At 55.1% G+C, this 19,093-nt stretch overlaps 8 protein-coding genes across 8 annotated transcripts; 4 read left to right on the top strand and 4 right to left on the bottom strand.

Annotated features, from left to right (window-relative positions):
• Window positions 1-169: 169 nt before the first annotated feature.
• Window positions 170-1,573, top strand: LTHEOB_5356 (Guanine deaminase; the record flags this gene model as incomplete). Its single annotated transcript, XM_035514492.1, has 1 exon — window positions 170-1,573. The coding sequence occupies one exon, from the start codon at window positions 170-172 to the stop codon at window positions 1,571-1,573; it is 1,404 nt and encodes a 467-aa protein (XP_035373646.1).
• Window positions 1,574-2,645: 1,072 nt separating this feature from the next.
• Window positions 2,646-3,511, bottom strand: LTHEOB_5355 (Short-chain dehydrogenase/reductase SDR; the record flags this gene model as incomplete). Its single annotated transcript, XM_035514491.1, has 2 exons — window positions 2,646-2,962; window positions 3,109-3,511. 2 exons carry the CDS (start codon window positions 3,509-3,511, stop codon window positions 2,646-2,648), a joined length of 720 nt encoding a protein of 239 aa, XP_035373645.1.
• A 922-nt stretch (window positions 3,512-4,433) lies between these two features.
• LTHEOB_5354 (MFS quinate transporter) lies at window positions 4,434-6,165 on the top strand (the record flags this gene model as incomplete). The annotated part of the gene is made up of 3 exons (XM_035514490.1): window positions 4,434-4,547; window positions 4,603-5,399; window positions 5,457-6,165. 3 exons carry the CDS (start codon window positions 4,434-4,436, stop codon window positions 6,163-6,165), a joined length of 1,620 nt encoding a protein of 539 aa, XP_035373644.1.
• Window positions 6,166-6,654: 489 nt separating this feature from the next.
• LTHEOB_5353 (uncharacterized protein) lies at window positions 6,655-8,790 on the bottom strand (the record flags this gene model as incomplete). Its single annotated transcript, XM_035514489.1, has 4 exons — window positions 6,655-6,972; window positions 7,345-7,412; window positions 7,461-8,643; window positions 8,698-8,790. 4 exons carry the CDS (start codon window positions 8,788-8,790, stop codon window positions 6,655-6,657), a joined length of 1,662 nt encoding a protein of 553 aa, XP_035373643.1.
• A 361-nt stretch (window positions 8,791-9,151) lies between these two features.
• On the bottom strand, window positions 9,152-11,827 carry LTHEOB_5352 (Shikimate kinase; the record flags this gene model as incomplete). The annotated part of the gene is made up of 1 exon (XM_035514488.1): window positions 9,152-11,827. The coding sequence occupies one exon, from the start codon at window positions 11,825-11,827 to the stop codon at window positions 9,152-9,154; it is 2,676 nt and encodes an 891-aa protein (XP_035373642.1).
• A 646-nt stretch (window positions 11,828-12,473) lies between these two features.
• On the top strand, window positions 12,474-14,508 carry LTHEOB_5351 (Quinic acid utilization activator; the record flags this gene model as incomplete). Its single annotated transcript, XM_035514487.1, has 3 exons — window positions 12,474-12,491; window positions 12,542-14,291; window positions 14,336-14,508. 3 exons carry the CDS (start codon window positions 12,474-12,476, stop codon window positions 14,506-14,508), a joined length of 1,941 nt encoding a protein of 646 aa, XP_035373641.1.
• A 1,204-nt stretch (window positions 14,509-15,712) lies between these two features.
• On the bottom strand, window positions 15,713-16,783 carry LTHEOB_5350 (3-dehydroshikimate dehydratase; the record flags this gene model as incomplete). The annotated part of the gene is made up of 1 exon (XM_035514486.1): window positions 15,713-16,783. One exon carries the CDS (start codon window positions 16,781-16,783, stop codon window positions 15,713-15,715), a length of 1,071 nt encoding a protein of 356 aa, XP_035373640.1.
• Window positions 16,784-17,684: 901 nt separating this feature from the next.
• On the top strand, window positions 17,685-18,797 carry LTHEOB_5349 (Quinate utilization oxidoreductase protein; the record flags this gene model as incomplete). Its single annotated transcript, XM_035514484.1, has 1 exon — window positions 17,685-18,797. One exon carries the CDS (start codon window positions 17,685-17,687, stop codon window positions 18,795-18,797), a length of 1,113 nt encoding a protein of 370 aa, XP_035373639.1.
• Between the last annotated feature and the right edge of the window lie 296 nt (window positions 18,798-19,093).

The raw sequence follows: 19,093 nt of genomic DNA, 5'->3' as shown, positions 1-19,093 counted from the left end.
CCAAGTACAGGGGCCCCAGACTCCAGATAACCTTCCTATAAAGACTAAAACCCCCAACTCGCCGCTCCATTTGCGCGCTTTTGGCTTGTTTCTGCTTCTCCGGCTCGCATCCGCCCCTCGTCCCTTCTTCGCCTTCGTTTGCTTCTTTTCGCCACCTTGCCTTTTCACAATGGGCGAATTACCTATCTCGGCACACCTCCTTGGGAAGACCATCTATCTCGGCGCCTTTGTGCATTGTAAATCATTGCAGGAGCTGGACATCTGTGAAAAGGGTGCTATCGGCGTGGACGAACGGGGGAAGATTGCCTTCATCGAGCGCGGCGCCGAGGATCTGGATCTCATCTTCAAGCAACACCATGGCTGGACAGCCGCAAAGGTCGTCAGGGTGAAGGATAAAGGCTTCTTCTTCCCAGGCTTCATAGATACCCATATCCACGCCCCCCAGTATGGAAATGCTGGCATCGTGAGCAAGTCTACTCTCCTGGACTGGCTGAACACCTACACTTTTCCCATGGAAGCCTCCCTCGCCGACCTGGAGAAAGCACGGCGCATCTACGCTCGCTGTGTTGCCCGTACTTTATCGCATGGCACAACCACGGCCGCCTACTACGCAACAATAGACGTTGCCGCCACCAACCTGCTGGCCGACATCTGCCTGGAAAAGGGGCAACGTGCCTTCATCGGCCGCGTTTGCATGGACTCTGACCTTAGCCCCAAATGGTACCGTGACGAGAGTTCCGCCGACACAATCAGAAAGAGCAAGGAAGTGGTCGAGTATGTGAAGAGGGCCGACGGCGGGAAGGGTATCGTCGCTCCCATCATCACGCCGCGCTTTGCGCCCAGCTGCCACCATAGCACCATGTGTGAGCTGGCGGAAATCCAAAAAGAAAACGGCATCCTGGCACAGACTCATATTTCGGAGAACATCGGCGAGATCCAACTGGTGAAAGACCTCTTCCCAGATTTCAAGCATTACGCCGACGTTTACGACAAAGCCGGCCTTCTGAACTCGAAGATGATTCTTGCTCACGCCGTTCACCTTACCGAGGCTGAGAAGGTTGTGATCAAGCAACGGGACGCAAAGATTTCCCACTGCCCTGTTTCCAACTCGGCCTTGACTTCCGGAGCTGCCCCTGTTCGCGACCTGCTAGACCGCGGCATCACCATGGGCCTGGGGACCGACGTCAGCGGCGGGTACAGCCCGAGCATCCTTGAGGTTGTTCGCCAGACAATTCTTGTCTCTCGACACCGTTCCTTTGAAGACGGCGAGGCCGCCAAGCTCGCAACAGAAGAGGCGCTCTACCTTGCTACCCGCGGTGGTGCCAAAGTCGTTGGCTTGGAGGATCACGTTGGAGCTTTTGAAGTGGGGATGGACTGGGACGCACAGCTTGTCAGCCTCGCCGCTGTTCCAGCCGACGGAGAGAAGGAGCTGGACACCCCAGTGGACATATACGGTTGGGAAAGCTGGGAGGACCGTATCGGGAAATGGACCTACAATGGCGACGACCGGAACACTGCCGCTGTCTGGGTGAAGGGAAGACTCGTTCATCAACGCAAGAGCTTTGAGTTATAGGACATGTCTGAATTGCGGCTCAATTAGCTGATGCGGCGTCAAGAGTAGAGCCGATATCTAGCGCCCAACCGAACCCACGGACCTCATGAAGAAAAAAATTCAACTCATCAAACCCACATCCATCTTCTGTCCCGCTTGCATTCCTGTCGATACTGGAATGCATTCTATTGAATATAAGGAGGCCACGGCTGTGGGATGTCATTGAATAGGTGAGGTGGCCGAGTTGGTTATGGCGCCAGGTTAAGGTGTATCTTAACAGCAATTCCTGGTGGGGCAACCCGCGCGAGTTCGAGTCTCGTCCTCATCATTATCTCTTTTTGCCCTGCTGCAGGGTGTTCATCTGTTTTGAGGGAGTTGAGTAGAGGACATCGTAGCGGTATAGATGGTTTTTTAGAGGTGGGCGCCTGTCTTTGTCAAGGCTGCAATGTTGGGCAATAGAAGGAATCCTTTATATTTTTTTTATTCTAGTACTTGTCCATCGCAAGGTGACGGGTAGCTTCTTTTGTATTTGGTAAAAGAAATAACCCTGCTGTAACGCTGAGTGGTGATGAAGCCTTTAAGCTGCTACACATACGAAAATCTCAACCCTTCTCACAAGGTATAACGGTTCGCCGTAGAGTAAAGGGCTTTCCACATACAAATATAGATTACGTTCTTCTACGCATGCTAACAAATCTTACGTTGGTAGTAGACAGCCAGGCGACTGACTGTTGACTGGAAGAGATAATTGAAATTTGCAGCCTTCTCCGTCACGTACGACCATAGGTCGCAGAATGCAGGGCTTCCCGTCCGCTCAGCCGTACTTAAGCTGCGAACCGGCCGATTAGTACTCAAGTGGGTGACCATTGGGGAATCCCGGCTGTTGTACGTTTTGCAGTTTTGTTGCAAAGTTTTCTTTTTGAGCTAGCGCCGGCGAGTTGCCTTTTTGGGCTGGGATGGCTTAGCATGGTTGCCGAATTAGCTCCGGGATCACGGTGCCTCTGTCTTTTGCTCGCATGTCTTTGTCAAATTTCAGGAAAAGTCCAGGGCTACTTGGTGATAGATACATTTGCGTTTCTGGGCAAGCCTGCTCTCAGAACGATACAACTCCCCCGTCCACTTTTATCATTGCTCCATTGACAAAGCCCGCATCGTCACTAGCTAACCAGGTCACTGCACCAGCAATGTCTTCGACTTCAGCTACTCTTCCCATAGGCACAGCCTTTTTGATCTCTTCAATCTTCTCTTTGGTCCATGTTTGGCGGAACATGGGCGTATCAACGCCGCTCGGATGGATTGTATTGACGCGAATGCCGTATTGTCCGAGCTCAGCAGCGGCGGACTGGCCAAGGCCGCGTATTGCAAACTTGCTCGTCGAATAGACAGACAGGCCTGGGGTGCCACGCAGGCCTGCAATCGAGGAAGTGAGGATGATGCTTCCCCCGGAAGGAGTCTGCTCTTTCATTGCGGAGGCAGCATGTTTGAGAGTGAGAAAGGCTTGCCGCCCACGGCGTTAGTATCGCTTTTAGATTTTTGTGAGATAAAACTCGACGTACCCGACTTGACGTTGATACGCATGACGCGATCGTATTCCTCTTCAGACGTGTCGAAGAGGCTCTTGCCTGCGTAACTGACACCTACGTTGAGAAAGGCGCAGTCGAGGCGGCCCCATTTCCGCAACGTTTCCTCGAACGTCTTTGCAACATCTGCTTCACTGGTGACGTCTGCCTGCAGACTCAGAAGTCGATCCTGAAGCTGCACAGACGAAGGCAAGGCTGCTGCGATGCGCTCTTCTGCAGCAGCCAGGGTTTCAGGGCTGACATCGACGAGCACAACTCGAGCGCCTTCGTTCACGAATCGGATGGCAGTGCATAATCCTATGGCACCGCCGCCCCCGGTGATGAAGCAGACTTTGTTCAAGAATCGGTCCCGGATGGGGGTTGGAGTGACTTCGGCCATGACACGAACAAGGAAGGTGAATTGATGCAGTGTGTTCTGAAGGAATCACATTATCGTTACCATGCTAGAGTATTCCGGCTTCTTCGGAGCTCGGTAAATGGTGCGCATGTTTGTGGATCTCGACTATAGTAGAATGCAACTAACCTGGAATGCTCCGGAAGGGGGCAGGTAAGCCTATTTATTGACCCGAGGTGTGGACTGTCGCCGGATAAGCCATGAATCAGAGCGGATTTCTACATGGCTATATAATCACCCTCGGCCGGGAAGGAGATCGTGGAGACCCCGCTATCTGCGGGTGAAATCTCTCCAGGATGACGTACGCGCGGGCAAATCACAACCCGGCAGATTCTTTTGCAGCACACCGACCACCCTCGAACCAGACAACCATTGCCCTAAACAGCTACACCCCGCTCGGACGCGTTCCCATGCGCCTTGTTCCAGCTACGTAATCAGCTGCAGTCATCCCAATTAATGAAAATCCTTTTTCCATGCGCGGGCAGCATCCGCTGTGGGGCCGGGTAGCACCGCGATACCACCATGTGCTGACGAACCCGTGATTGACGTCGGATTGGTCTTTTGCTGGCTGCAACGCTGGGGATGCAGCACTTGGTTGAGGCCAACGCAGTTGGCAAAATGCTTCTCCCCGCTTACCACCTTTGTGGAGGGCTCCACTATTGGGGTGGAGCTGCCGAGTCATCGCGACTTCTTGTCTGCAAGCCACTCTCTTGTCCTGCACTTGACTTGCCACAGCCCGAAAGCTTAGTTCCTAAAAGGCCCTCGTCGTTTCGCCTTGCACTTTTCTCTCAACCTCAGTCCAACCTCATCAATTCCACCGTAGAGCAGACACCCGTCCTCGTTCCACTATTTTTGCCGCCGTAAAATTTTCAACCTGCGTTTGGGCACTGCGAGGCCGCTGGCGAAAATGAAGAACCCGCTCTCCAACAACCCCTTCGCCATCAAGGAGGATGCTGGCACTCCTGCGCCAAGGCAAATATACGGATGGAGGATATACCTCGTCGCCATCTCAGCGGCATGGGTAAGACAAACTGCTCCCTAGTCGTTGTCATGCCGCCACTGATAGGTCACCCCAGGCCTCAGCAATGTATGGATATGATAGCGCCTTCATTGGTGGCACTCTGGAGCTTCCCTCGTTCAAGGCAGCCTACGGTCTGACCGACGAAGCGTCTTCGACATCGTTGGACTCCAACATTGTGTCCACCTTCCAGGCTGGTGCCTTCTTCGGTGCCATTGGCGGCTTCTTCATTGCAGAATCGCTTGGCCGCAAGATGGTCATCCTCACTTCTGGCGTAGTCTTTTCCATCGGCGTCGTTCTGCAGATGCTGGGAATCCTTGGTGCGCTGTACGGCGGCCGCGTGCTGACCGGCCTGGGCGTGGGTGCTAGCTCGATGATCATCCCCATCTACATCTCTGAATGCGCACCGGCAGCCATTCGAGGCAGACTGGTCGGCATGTTCGAAATCATGCTGCAAATAGCGCTGGTGTTTGGCTTCTGGGTCAACTATGGCGTCCAGCAAAACATCTCCCCGGACACTGACACTCAGTGGCGCATACCCGTCGGTATTCAGTTTGTGCCTGCCGGCTTGCTCTTGCTCTCGATGCCGTGGGTTCCTGAGTCGCCGCGCTGGCTGGTGTCCATGGGACGCTCAGAGAAGGCTCTCACTGCTCTGAGCTGGATCAGAAACCTGCCGCAAGACCACGAATATGTTCTGTCAGAACTTGCCGATTTTCAGACGGCCGTCAACCACGAGATTGAGTCGGCAGGAGGCAAGAGAAACCTTCTACAGATCTTCCGAGAGCTGGGCCAGCCTGGTGTCCGTAACCGCGCCAGCCTTGGTATGATAATGATGTTGTTCCAGAACCTTACCGGGTATGTGCACTTCCTCTAAGGATCGCATGAGGCATACTAACAGTAATTTGCTCTTAGAATCAATGCCATCAACTACTATTCCCCAACAATTCTCGAGTCAATCGGCTACAGCGGAACATCGGTCAACCTGCTGGCTACGGGAGTGTATGGCATCGTCAAGATGGTCACCACCCTGATCTTCATGCTCTTCTGTGTCGATCGCATTGGAAGACGCCCTGCTCTACTCGTTGGTGCAGTGGGAGCTGGTGTTGCGATGTTCTACCTGGCCGGATACTCGAAATTGTCCGGTTCCTTCACCTCCTCCTCCGTCCCCCGCGACGCAGGCGCCAACGCCGCCCTCGCCATGATCTACGTATACGCCGTCTTCTACGGATTCAGCTGGAATGGCGTGCCCTGGTTGACAGCGTCTGAAATAATGCCTACGCGCGTGCGTACGGCGAGTATGATGTTGTCCGTATGCACCCAATGGCTGTCCCAATTCGTCGTCGTGTACAGCTTGCCGTACATGGTCGCGAACATCACGTACGGCACCTTCCTGTTCTTCGGCGCTTGCACAGTAGCCGCTTTCATCTTTGCCTACCTGTTCGTGCCGGAGACCAAGGGCGTGGCGCTCGAGGACATGGATCTCCTGTTCGGCGAGGGCGCACCCTTGTTGGCACACAACGCCCGCAAGCGCTACGATACTGCACACGAAGCCGGAATCACGGCCGTAGGTCTCGAGAGAGCAGAGGACAAGCAGGAGCGGGAGTTCGTCGAAGTGGCTTAAATGTATTTTCTTCTCACGTCACGACCGGCTGACAGTCAGGACTTTTATGAACATGATTGACGGCCGATTCTTATTTTCCAAACCTGCAAGCGCTTGTTTGATGCAGAAAAACGTAGACAATAGATTTCTCAAATGCTCAACATAATTCCTTGTTGAGAAATGCAACCCCCGGTTTGAAAGAGGCGTTGAAATCACCATTGAAGTATTCGCCACGCTTTGTAACAGTGAAAAACCTTGCCTTTCCCAAGTGTTTCATGAAAGGTATGCACCGAATGAAGTCTGTGACATGTAGTTGTATTCAGTTATCTAACAGTCCTTTCAGGGCCCGCCCTTTATTTGCTTAGTACCTTTAGAAAATTTCCTACTTGACTTCCCATTCAAGCAGCACCCCCTCCATTAACGCATTATCGCTGACTACAAAAATGTTCTATCATACAAAAGTAACTTTCAGAATCGACTGGTTATTATTCACATGCAAAAAGTATCCCTTCACCCCGGAAAATCTCCAATGTCCCAACTGAAACCTTTTAGCAGCTCACTCGACAAGTCCGCTCCACTGCTACCCAGCAGAGTATCCATGTTCTCGAAAGCATTATCGAAGTTGAGCCATTCGGGTGATTCGGTACTGAACCCGGTGCTTGTAGATGGGGTCTGCTCTGACCTTTCGCTACTCACTGCGTGCTGCGGTTGGCCTATCATCATCTGCGGAACCGATGACATGTTCAACAGGCTGCGCACGGTTGAAGTCGCCGGTGCCTCTTGTTCCTCGGTTGCATTCCTATTCGAGTCGGAGCTCGGCGTAGCCGGCTCGCCTTGGAAAGCGTGACTTGGTCGCGTTCCAGCGATGGGAATTGTTTCCTCCGCCCGACTGCGTTGCTCTGCTTTTTCTACTTTGCTCAATGCCGCGGAACCCAGGTCCGCCATACAGCCTGCACACCACCATGTCGCACGAAGCTTGTTGAGCAGCCCACAACATGTTTTGAGGTCTTCTTTTGCCCTATTCTTGTGTCCCTGAAGTTTGCTCCGACGATACTGCCTGTAGGCGACCGACATTGCTAGCGCCAATGCGTACGGGACGATTGGAAGGGGAGGTAGATCGTCAGGAAATTCGTGGCTCAAGATTGATATCACCCGTACAGCCGAAAGGCTTTGCCGAACAAAAGATGGCGTGGAACGTACAGGGTCTGTGATCGAACGAGATTTGTGAGACAGCATGGCTACAGCATGGTAGAACAGTTCCAGCGCGGCTGCAGGTTATCAGCGTCGCATCCACAAATACGCGTCTCTCTACTCACCGACTATGGGCCCCCGCAATTTGTCCCCTCCGTCACCAATGATGTCTTCAAAGCCGGGGAAGTCAACCTCCAAGCCAGTCACACGACTGTCGCTCCCTGGCCTGTAGAGGTCGATGACTCTGTCAAGTACACCAGCCAGTTGTAGCCAGATACCGAATGGTGTCCGTCGCTGTTCAGGTCTTGCGGTCCAACTTTCCAATTGGTTATCACGGTCGTGCATGTACAGTGGCCTGCCATTCACGCTAGCATTGAGTTTGTCCAGGCTCCAGAGACACCAAAATATCTTCTCGGTTGATTCGCCTTTGGCAACGTTTCGCTGCCGGCCAAATTGTAGACCGATTGTGTGAGCGTGGTGAATGGCTTGGACCAGGTGCATCGAAGCCCGGTCTGCTCCATCGACGCCCTCGCTGTAGAGTGACATCAATGCCAAAACCTGAATTAGTGTTATACGATCCGCTTCGAGATTGGCGTTGACACCAGCGACAAGAGCTGCGTATAATTTTCTGGAATACTCTCTGGGTTCAAGAAGAAGATGTGGGTCACTGAGAAGGTACAAGTGGTTACGCGCGCCTTCGTGACGTGATGCAACAAGACATATGGCTTGTAGCAGCATGGTTGACTGTTCGCCGGCGGACCGGCGTGTGTAGAAGTGGCGTTGGTCGACGAGCGGGAGCAAGGGATGGACGTATTCGAAATAGATGCCAAGAAGAATATCAACGTTCCGTTGAGGTGGCAAGACATCGACACCAGCGGCTTCCAAATATGCCTGCAAAGCCTTCTCCAAACGCGATTGGCCATTCTCCGAGGGGGCAGGTCCGGCGTCGGCACCGTCCACCGAATGGTCACGTGCAGAAGGCGATGGCTCGGGATCGTCGTCTGGAGTGGCTGGAACCCATCCACCGCACTTGCTGCCCTGCTCACGGATGTGGCCACGCATCACGGCCTCTGGCGAAAGGTAGCCGATAAAGCGAGAGCCAGGAGCAAGACGAGGGTCGTCTGGGCCGGTGAGCCTTGCCGCTTGGTCGGGATCAGAAAACCCAGGTGCCTGGGCGTCATAAGACCCGGCTGCTGAAATTGGCGTGGCATGCGCTCCAGGAAGAAGATTTGGCTGAGGGAGAAGAGAGTCGGTTCCGGGCGAAGAATCAGGAGCTTCGTCGCCGTCAAACGTGTGGACGCAGCGCTTCTACGGACACATCAGAACACGGAGTCGGGATTCGCGCGCAGACGTCAGACTCACGCGACGCTTCTTGCAAGACTCGCAAGCCTTGTGCACGCGCTTGCGTTTGCGGAAGAACTCGTTGTTGGCGGCGAAGGTAATCATGGTCGACATGTCGGCGGTCGAGACGCCCCAGCGCAGCGGCTTCTAATCCTAGCTCTTTCCGTGAAATTGCGCCTGACAGGGATGGGTGGTGGTTGAGGTGTGCGGCATTTGCGGATAGTGAGATCACGGAGAAGTGAGAGCGCGACGAGGTGGGCGATGTGGCGGGGAGGCCAAGCTGTGGCTTGACCCACGCTGCCAGAACAGGAGCCCCCGGGGCACAGCCTCGGATTTTTCGTTGCCGCCGGCCGAGAGCACGCCCCTTTGCGAGTCTTCAAATTGAAAATGTCATCCATTGCCGTTAGGTATATTGCAGGTATATCGAACAAAAATAAAAAAAAAAAACCACGCCGCTTTCTTCCCGCAGCCCGTTTCACGGCTCCCAGTCGTTGATCGCCTCCAGCCGGGCCTGCACCGTTGGATCCGTCTCTCCCTTCTCGTCCCTGTAAGCCCTGAGCACCTCTATCCTCATGATTCGCCGAGGTGCTCGTCTTCCCGTGAAAAGCTCAAACTGCGCAAACCCCTGCTCCGGGAGAAGGTCAAGGCCGTCCATCGCCACCCATCCCCGGTGGCTCTCCGCCCGGATCTGCCGCAGCAACGGTGAGTCGAGGTTTCTATATGCTAGCTCTACTACAACTCCTCCCGTCGGGCTCCTGAACCACTGCAGGGGGAGCGTGAAGTCGGGTGCAGGGCTATCATTGACTGAGTTTGTAGGAATGCACGACACGATAATCGTCGGCTGCCGGAACAACTCGGGCCATGCATCTTCGCGTGATTTGATGATGGTAAAGTGAGTCTGCGGTGCATTCTCACGCGCGGATAGAAGAGGCGGAGAGCTGGTCCCGCTGCTTGACAGCACCCGTCTGAAGTGCGTGACGAGCTTCTCCGCGTTCGCCAGCGTCCGGTTATGGATGAAGATGTTCCGCACTCCAAGCTGCAGAAGCGCGTAAACAGTTGCCCGCGCCATTCCTCCTGCTCCTACAACGAGAGCCGTCGTTCGCGGACCCACCGCATTCGCTGGAGACAGGCCTCGTCTGATGCACGCCCTGATTCCAATCCAGTCCGTATTCTCCCCGTACAAAGCCTTCACCGGCCCAATCTGACTCCGTTCGCGCAACAGGTCGATGTCTTCAGGAATGCTGCCGTCTGGTTTTAAATTACGAACAGGTATCAACGTATTGACAGCTCCTATTGCACGTGCATGCCGACTCAGTGAATGAGTGAGCGCGATGATTTCAATCTTGTAGGGTTGTCCGACAGAAGAGCCGCCAAAATTTGGATCCGAAAGTATTGAGTGCGCATTATTCAGCGATGACGTCTGGTGAATACCGTACGTATGTGGCAGGCCCAAAGCTTTAAAGCCGGCCGTGTGCATTGCCGGCGACAGGCTGTAGTTGACCTTCGCTCCGATGACATAGATTCGTAACGGGTCGAAAACAAAAGATGCGTAGAGTGCTCGCGTTGCCTCGGCCGAGGTGATGGTGGGGTAGTGTGGTGCATCAATGTGTCTTTCCCGAGCAAAGTCTTGAAGAGCTGGGTGCGTGACGGCGGTTAGAGTTTTGTTGAAGCATGCAGAGGTGCGGCCGCGGTCGCCGATACTGAACGCAAGAAGCGGAATGTGTGGGCCGTCCAAGGCCTCTACTCTGCTTCTCATTTGATGAACGGAAAAGGCGTCTTCTGAGCGTCCGGCAGGACGGGTGAAGCGGATGAGGTCGCAACCTAGTCTTCTGCCCTTTTCGTACATTTCCACCCATTTTTCGTCATTCCATCCGGTAGACAAGTTTTTATGGAAATCCCCAATTATTTTCGTTGCGCCCTTCGACTGGATTGTCTGAGTGATTAGCTTTTCATCGGCCTCTAGGTCAACCGTCGCAAATTCAGGGGCAAAGCGAAGGCCATGGCGGACAATCTCAAAGTAGTCCTCCTCGGGGAGTTCTGCGTTGGCCTTGGAGGTTACTCTCATCACGTGGTAGATGATTGGCACAACCGTGGTTCTACGAACTGTAGAGAATGCCTGACTGATTTGGTCCAGGCGTGCGGGGCCAGCAGGATGAGCCAAACCGTCGTGGTCAGCGACTTTGATCTCGAAAGCATCGGCGCCCACCTCCAGCTCTTCCATGTCCAGAGATCCTGACAGGATGGCTGGAAGAGGTACCGACACAGCATAAGTGTATGAACGAGCTGTTGTCGGTACGTGGGAAAGAGGGTAGGCGGATTCTAGAGACTGGAGACTCCCTCGAGCCATTATGAGGGTGACAAACTTCAGAAAATGCCTCTCGGCTCTTTTCAAAGTGAGGAACGAGGCCGGCGATCTCTGTCCTGAGAGAGGCTCCTGAGACGAGCGAGCGCCACTTGGGGAAGAACGGGAGGAAACGTCGTCAAGGGTGTGTTCGGGGGTATCTGGATGAAGAACCTGCTGCTTCTCTGTGTAGTTGTAGAATTCGTAGTTGGAACAGGCGCGAAAGATGGTGCTCGAAGCACGCAGAAGATTTTCCACCTTGTGCTCATCCCACACCTTGAGATAGTCCCTGATACTGCGGGCATCGCGCACGATGTGAATGACGGGATGTGTCTTGCTGTACTCTTGCAACAAAAGCTGGGCGCCACGCTCTATGGAATTGGTGCCGCAAACCAAGATACAGTCCTTGTCATAGTTGGTGAGCACAGTCCTGAGAACTTCCAGCTGGCGCTGGTTGTGGGCGGCGGCGCCTTGGGTCTTTCTGTAGCTGGAGCTGCACTGGCCGGTGGCTTCCTGGAAAGCGTGCTCGGTGTCGACGACGCGTCGCTGGATGCCGGCGGAAGCAATGACGGCCAGCGTGGACTTGCCGGTGCCGCGAACGCCAATGAGCACGATCGAGGCATCAGGAGCGAAGCGGCGCGGAGCTGCGGCAAGTGACTGGGCCGAGACAGGCGTTGGCGGGACGCTTGCCGGGCGCGACTTGGGGGATTCGTAGCGGTCGAAGGAGTAGGCATGGTCTCTTTGGGAGTCGGCAAAGGGCGGCGAATAATACTGTCTGGGCGCGGCGGCAATTGGGCCGTCGGCGGCCATGTGCGAATATGGGCGTTTGACGCCCGCCGTCGCATAGGCCATCACTGCCAGAGGGATTCCCGGTCCAAGGCGAGGGGCGAAGAATTGGGCTATGGGGCCATCTGGAGGAGGTGTACGGGCGGCAGAGCAGCGAGCAGCAGTTACGGGGCGCGGAAGACGAGCTGGTGGCTAGATGGCAGCACGGACGCGGCAATGCGAGGCGGAGGGTGGCAGCGGTGGAGGGGAAGGCGCAGGCACGCAGCGGCCGGGTTCCCCAGATCCTCTGGGTAAGAGCTTGTCCGGCCGGCCTTACTCCCGGTCTAATCCCCAGCTTCCGGCTGTGGAGAGCAGCGCCGCCCGCGCGCCCCGACCACCACCCAGCCCGGCCTGTGTCAACCGTTTGCGAAGCGCCTGCTCGCCATGTTGTCGCCGCCTTGAACCCGTGGTGCGTCACTCTCCAATTGCTAGCCCGCCATATCTGCTGACCCCCGCCCAGCATGCCGCGCTGCCCGCGCTCCCACTCGAGCGAGCCCACCCGAACATAACTCCGCCTGCTGGAACTGAGCGCCTGGATGGGACCGACGCGCCGCCATGGCCGGCAACGAGGGAGGAGAGAAGGCAAAGCGAAAAGTTTCCAATCCTGCCTCAGCTTCCCAATCGACCGCCGATGCCGCCCAGCACCAAGGTAACCCCGCGCCTGCAAAGCGACAGCGCGTCTCGCGCGCCTGTGATCAGTGCCGCACTGCCCGCGAAAAGTGCGACGGCATCCAGCCCATCTGCTTTACCTGCGCCTCCTCCAACCGCGATTGCACCTATACCGCCAATCCCAAGAAGCGTGGGATCCAGCCGGGATACATACGGACACTGGAGCTGGCTCTGGCATGGACGTTTGCCAACGTGCCGGCAAGCGAGGATGCACTGCTGAACCTACTGGTCCAGCCCGACGGCCGCGCCCTGCTCTCTGGGAAGGATCAGGACGGCTCCTACAAGCTCCACCGGAAGTGGAGGAAAAGCGCCTTCTGCCGCGACATAGATCGCGTTCTGTCCGGCGCCGACCCGGTTGCATTCGGCGAGAAGCCAGCCTCCCCAAACTCACCCGACGACGACCAACTGGACGACGCCGATGGCGCATCAATCATCGCTGCCACCCCTGTTGCACCATCCTCCCTACCGAGCGGTGGTGCGCAGCTTCACCGCCCCCCTTCTGTAGCTGGCGGCTCGGAAAGTTCAGTTCAGCGAAGACCTGAGCCTGCACAGAGCCCTGCAGCCATCTCCACAACCCAGCCGCTCGCTCCGGTGAACAGGCCACCTGTTCCCCTTCGCCCCAGACTCAGAGTTCCATCAAACTTGTGGCGGCTGTTTGACGTCTACTTCGCCTACACGCACTGCTGGTTCCCCATTGCCGAGAAGCACGATGTGCTTAAGATTTCATACTCGTATCCCGACGACGGGCTTGATATTTCGGCAAATAGCCCTGGGTCGGGAGAACATGCAGAGCTTTGGAGTATACTGGCTGTTGCATCCGTCCAGGAGCACGCTGCCAACCCTTCATCCGCTCAACAAAGTGAGGATGGTGCGAGACTGCTACCCGGAGATATTTACAACATAGCTCGAAGTTTAATCCCCAGCGAGCAAGGATCGCACGAGATTGGCCATGTCAAAGCTCTGCTGCTACTTGCTTTGGTCAACATCGGAGCTAACACTTCGCGAGCCGCCTGGTTTCTCATCGGCTATGCCGCCCGTTTGGCATTCGTCCTTGGCTTGCACAACGCCTTCCAGCCTCAGGGGCGGTTTCATGGCAATGAGGATCAGAGCCCAAGAGGGAAACACGTTTTCTTGGCTTGCTTCGCTCTTGACACTATCGTATCTGCCCACCTCGGAAGAGAGCCATTCATGAGGCGAGAGCATGTCGATCGTGTTGGCTTGATCGCAGAGGATGGGCTGGAAGAATGGCATCCTTGGGTTGGCTGCCCTGACTTCAGACCAAGTTCTTTAAATCCAGCTCAGTACAATAGGAGCCCTGTTCACACCATCAGCACCTTCAACCACATCATAAGGCTGCTCAGCATTGTGAATGATGTCACAGTAGGGGCTCTTGATGGTCACTCGGCTTCTATGCATCTACAGCAGTGGATCACTGGCCTGCCTCCCACGTTCAAGTCGGTCCAATCGAGCCAGCTCCCTCCGGCGCCAACGCCTACACTCTTCAGCTTGCGACTCATATATCTCTGGACGACAATGGCATTTGCGGTCCCGAGCGTCGTGCCTCCTGAGATGGTTGCCGAGTCGCTCCTCAGGTTTGGGGACGCTTTTGGCACTCCGGCTCTCCTGCCGATATTCAGCCCACTTATTGCTTTGGCAGGCCGCAGTGGTGCATTCGAGACTCTGCCGCCAGACACTAGATCCAGATGGACCACTCTGCTTAGCAATTACCGGGAGCTATGGAGGAAACGGGAAACCACGAAAGATGCATCCTTGTCAGGCCGTACACCTCTCTCCAGCATCACGGATAGCTTAATGCTAGCTCAGACATCATCATCATCGAATCCAGCGAGCGGAATCATTTCGAGATCACCGGCCTACCCGTCCCCAATATCCCAATATCCCACGTCGGCATCGGCGGCCTTCAGCCCGCCTCCGTTCAACATCGGCAAGAATATGCACGAAACAACCAGCAACTCCCAATTTCAGCAGCCGTTTAGTAACTTGACCCACCAAATGAGCACGACTGCCAACCAAGCAGTGGAACAATCCGCACACCGCCTTTCTTTCTCACAAACTCTAGCAACGCCAATAGCTCCACCTTCAGTGAGCAAAGAGCCAACAGATCAACGTCCTTCAGCAACGGTCAAGAATCCAAGCATCAGCAGTCAGACACCCAACTCGGCTATTTACGACGGGCCATCACTTGAGCGCTACCCTTCGGCAGGGTCTAATGATCTAGATGCGCTGTTTGACGAGTTGGCCACATTGGAAGGACCGGAGCGGTTGGACAGTCAGCCTCAATTCATGCAGAATCTGGGGTTCGCTCCAGATATGAATCTAAGCGATGTATTGACCAGCGATTACGGGCAATTTGATCCCATGTTCAATGCCTACTTGCAACACAGCGTAACGGCCACTCCAATGCCTGGTCAGGCTGGAGGGCAGACACAGGGAATGGAAGGGCGAGATTTTGATGCAGGATAAAACGGGAGGGGAGATTTCCATTTTTTGAATTGAGGCGACCGGCAGCGCAACCAAGATACCCCCGAGCTTCGCATGAAGTTATACGAATCGTTGCGTCTGGGGCTTATCAAGCACTCCCAAGATGAAGAGTAATGTCACGATATTTCAACGTTCATGTAAGCCACGATAGGCAGAATCGGGTGCAAACATTCCGTGAAGATGGGTCGGGGCTATTGTGACAGTACCATGATCACGGAGATGGGTATTGCTAGAAAAATATCTTGCATTTGACGGGTTACCATGATTTTAGTTATTTGGAGCAATGGCGCCTCAGCATACAGCGATTTTTCTGTGTTGTTTTTTTCGGCTTCTCTACTCCTCACATTCGTCTTGGCCCCGTGGGCAATAACCGACGTTCGGCAGTTGATTACGCGCCGTCCGATTGGTCGGAAAAGGTCTTTGCCGAGCCCAAATCCGGGGTGCGGAAAACAGTGGGGATCGGATATGGGCGGCTCGGCTTTCTCAGGGACTTCGACAGTCAGCACAATGAGACGGTGATGGTTGGGTGTCGCATCAGATCGTGGGGTTTTGGCGTGTTCCACATGGCTTTGCAAGTGTGGGATTTTCGAATCATTATTTGGAGGTCATTTCATTATTTACGAGAACATGTACTGGTACCGGCCGTAGAACTGCTTCGTATCTGTAGACCTGCTTTTTTCCTCTCTTTTTATTTTTTCGCTACAGATTGGCCCGCTCTTGCTCGAGTTCTTGTTCATGGTGCTGAGGTGCATCCCCATCCTGCAAATTCAAATCCTCCACCATTCTTGTCCAAGATTCGGCCGCACGCTTGGCTAGTCTTGCAGGTGTTTCTGGGTCTTCATCGGCCATGCAGCGGTTGAAGAGTTCCATGCTGACCCATCCCTCTATGCCGAGGCCGTTGAAAATGGCCTCGCAAATGTCGCGAACGGGTAGGTATGCCCCGTGAGCCTCTTCGCGGTAGAAGAGACGGCAGTTGCGACTCCAGCTCATGCGAGTCGGCTGCTCAGCATTGTAGTACTCGTGGCCCTGCACGAGCGGTTTTGCGAGGCGCTCGGCATCGACGACCTGCACATAGACGACCTTCTTCGGGTCGACGTCGCTCAGCAGCCGTGCGATCGAGGCCTTGACCACGGCGTCGGCGTCGGCGGTGGTGCCCGTCGGGGATGCCGGGTCCGCGAAGATGCGGCCGGCGATGTTGAACGTGTCCAGGCAGAGGCCGAAGTTGGGGCGGTCGACGCGCTGCACGATCTCCCAGCTCTTCTCCCACGTGTCGACGTGCGTGCCCCAGGACAGGGCTTCGTATGCGAAAGTGATGACGGGCGTCTCGCGCGCTCCCATGTCGGCGACCTCGCGCAGGTCCGACACGATGAGGTCCATGTCGCCCGACACCTGGTCGCGCGGAAGGAAGGTCGAGGGGATGGAGATGACGGTCGTGTTCAGCACCTTCGCAAGCCGCAGCCAGAGCCGCATCTTCTCGATGCGCATGGCGTGCTCGATGCGGTCCTTCAGGCCTTCATAGTGCATGAACGGCTGCAGGCACAGGATCTCGATGTCACGCTCGTCGCACAGCACGCGTATTATCTCGGCGGCTTTGATCTGGTTTTCGGGGTTTGCGCCACCGGGCATGTCGCGTGCAATGTATTCCAGGTCCTCGTGGAAGAGCTCGAGACCCCTGAAGCCGTATTTTGCGGCTTGGTCGAGCTTGTTTGGCATTTCGTGGACCCATGCTCGGCCAAGAGACATGGAAGAAATGGCCTTACGGCAAGGCATGGTGTGGATTTTGCGCGAATAGATGGTGGCTGATATTTCGAAGAGGTAAGTTTCTGCGCGCTGACACAAGACGGTGGTGACCACGCACTGCTTCAAGGTGCAGTCGAGCTTTGCCTGGGCTGACCAATACTTCGGCTGGTAAATGTTGAGGGTTGCTGGCTCGAAAAAGCAAGCTTTGTCAATATATGGGATGGAGAGACGGAAATGGGGACAAGTGAGGCGACAGTGTTGATAGGGGATCGAGCTGTGCGTGTCTGCAACTTAAGGTAGGCGATAGGAGATAGCATCATCCACTCGGAAGAAGGGTCCGGTCAGCGACGGCTCAAGTCCTAAGCAGTCAGGGATCGCGAGCTCAGATGCATCGATGAGCATCGCGATGGGCTGCATCGAAGTGTTGCGGGGGACTACCACCCCGCAAGTCGCTGGGCGAAATACTGCCCAACACATCAGGCTGATCCGGTTGTTGTTGATGCGCTTCTGCATGTGTATTTCGAAAGGCCAAAGGGAGCCAAGGCACCCGTTTGTCTAGTCTGCTAGCCTTTCGGGGGGTGTTGGAGAAGGCAGTGTGGAGTGGATGAATACTTATCCGCCCACGCCACTCCGGCAGACGTCATGCCGCAACACCCTGGCCAGCCCCCCAATCCTTCACCCTCATGCACACGGGCACTCCGCCATGCGCGGAATCTACGCGCGATCTGCAGGGTGAGTGACAGCTGCAATCATCAGCCCCGGTGTAACCCGTCCCCGCACCCTTAGCCCCGCAAGATCTGGGGAAGCGTTCGTCACGTTATATCCGAAGTCGGGGATTGGCCCAGTTTAAAACCGGTCAAGTGGAGGATGCCAGTCCCCGATCCACTCACTCTCCTCGTTGACCGTTTTTCTTCCTACTTCCAAGCTTCTCATGGCCTCAACTCGGCCAGTCAGGATCGCAGTCATCGGCACCGGCTTAATCGGGCCCAGGCATGCGAAGGCAGTCATACAAGATGCCAATGCCGTGTTGACATGCATAGTCGACCCCAGCCCGGCAGCTCAGGAGGTGGCTGCTGCTCTGCAAATACCTCTTTATCCCTCTGTACAGGCCATGCTCTCGTCTCCGCATAGACCTGACGTAGGCATAGTTTGCACTCCCAACCACACACATGTCCCGGTGTCAACGGAGCTCTTGTCTGGCGGTGTCCATGTGCTCTGCGAAAAGCCCATCTCTGTCGACATTGCAGGCGGACAAGCACTGGTCGATCACGCGGCGGCCCGTGGATTGCATCTACTTACTGGTCATCACCGTCGCTTCAATCCGTTTGTCACGGCTGTGAAGCGCATACTCGACACCAATTCTCTTGGTAGCATCACCGCCATCTCGGGTCTCTGGACGCTCTTCAAGCCCTCACCGTATTTCGACCCGCCGACTGCATGGCGCCGGAGCGCCGAAAGCGGCGGGCCAGTGCTCATCAACCTGATTCATGACATCGACGTGCTGCACTACCTCCTCGGCCCCATCAAAACCGTCGCGGCATTCGAAGCAGTCAAGCGTCGTGGCCACGATGCAGAAGAGGGTGGTGCCATTTTGCTGCATTTCGAAAGCGGAGTCGTCGGGACCTTTGTGCTGAGCGACGCCGTTGTGAGCCCTCACGCCTTCGAGTTGGGCACCGGAGAGAACCCGCTTTTTCCACCGACAGGTGAGGACATTTATCGAATCTTTGGCACAGAAGCGACATTGAGTGTTCCCGACTTGAAGCGATGGTCATATGCCCAAGGAACCCAGAAGTCGTGGCAGAACAAGATGATTCAGGAAACACTCTCGTTAAACGGCTTGTTGTCTGAGAAAGAGAGGCTGAAGGTCCCATTTGAGCTGCAAGTCGATCACCTGGTTCAAGTAGTTAGAGGGGAAGCAAGTCCAATCTGTAGCGGAGCTGATGGGTTGGCAGCAGTGAGAGTGGCTGAGGCGGTGCGGAAGGCATTGAGGACAGGTGGAGTGGTTACTGTCAACTACAAGGATAAGGATCAGCTCAAACTATAATTGACAAGTCCAAAGTGCCTAAATATCGATCATACGGGGGGAGTTGAAGCTCTTGTCCGGATGCCTATGTCGAATTAAAAATTCTTCAAATCCATCCGGACAAGAGCTTCGACTCCCCCCGCAATGCAACTTATTCCGTATTTTACCCATTTTCAGTTAGTTAGTTGGGTTAGAGAATCGTGCCACTTCGCATTTGAATAACTCTTCTCCTACTGCTTCTTACGGCGTGGCATGAAAAGGCATATCTCCTCCGCGATGCAGATCCACTCCCACGTCCACTCCCACCTCCTCAGACG

This window comes from Lasiodiplodia theobromae, assembly GCF_012971845.1.
Source record: "Lasiodiplodia theobromae strain AM2As chromosome Unknown scaffold_15, whole genome shotgun sequence".
Classification (NCBI taxonomy): Eukaryota; Fungi; Ascomycota; class Dothideomycetes; order Botryosphaeriales; family Botryosphaeriaceae; genus Lasiodiplodia; species Lasiodiplodia theobromae.
This window is presented reverse-complemented; position numbering and strand designations above follow the sequence as displayed.